The 792-nt window shown below is 46.8% G+C and overlaps 1 protein-coding gene across 1 annotated transcript; it reads right to left on the reverse strand.

The window, feature by feature from the left end:
* Positions 1 to 62: 62 nt before the first annotated feature.
* LOC109509059 (integrin beta-1-B-like) lies at positions 63 to 725 on the reverse strand. Its single transcript, XM_019858982.1, has 2 exons — positions 445 to 725; positions 63 to 342 (listed from the first exon to the last, which is right to left on the reverse strand). Exons 1-2 carry the CDS (start codon positions 723 to 725, stop codon positions 90 to 92), a joined length of 534 nt encoding a protein of 177 aa, XP_019714541.1. The 3' UTR covers positions 63 to 89.
* Positions 726 to 792: the final 67 nt, after the last annotated feature.

A 792-nucleotide genomic window follows, 5' to 3' on the forward strand; every position in this document is an offset into this window, starting at 1 on the left:
AAAAAAAAAAAAACAAACAACAAAATAAGAGGGGACGATACTTAATATGGTCTCAGAATAAGAGCCTCATAATTGCTTTCAGCGCTCCATTATGTTGCCTTACCTGCGCACAGTTTGCTTTCCGAGCGGTCACAGTTGAAGTTGTCACACTCGCAGTACTGTCCGCTGTACCGCTCCTCCGAATTGTCCTTCTTCTTGCACTCGCATGTGCCGCACACGCATTCGCCACTGCCGCTGCAGATGTCCGTGCCGTTATCTTTGCGGCAGGTGCGGTCCATGTCCTCTGTAGCCACGTCGTTGCTGCTGCATTCACACCGTTTGCCGACGCGTCCCTCATAACACCTGGGGGGTAGGAGGGAGGGATTCACAATTTTGTGCTTCGGATGAGTCTTCCAACATTCTTATATCCAGAAGCCAGAAGCTTGCGGTGATATCAATCCTTACTTGCAGGCTCCACATTCGTAGGTCCCATTCCCAAAGTGACAGTCATCGCTGTTGGCGACACCCTCTTTATGGCATTCACACTCACAGATAAAGCTGAGGGTGATCTCGACCTCCTCTGTGAATCCCAGAGGCTTTATCTTGATTGTCTCAGGCTTTCCTTGCTTTGGACAACCTTGAGATGTCACACTGATGGTAAATGTAACCTGAAAACAAGGACAATCAAAACAGGATTGGGATTTAAACCTGTGAAAATAAGGAGCGCATGCATGTTTTCCACACATTTCTAGATGTACTTTTCAATCATCTACAATTAATTCATAATAGAGAAAGTAGCGCATTTGGCTGGGC

Source organism: Hippocampus comes, unplaced genomic scaffold (genome assembly GCF_001891065.2).
Source record: "Hippocampus comes isolate QL1 unplaced genomic scaffold, H_comes_QL1_v1.1 C16749916, whole genome shotgun sequence".
Classification (NCBI taxonomy): domain Eukaryota; kingdom Metazoa; phylum Chordata; class Actinopteri; order Syngnathiformes; family Syngnathidae; genus Hippocampus; species Hippocampus comes.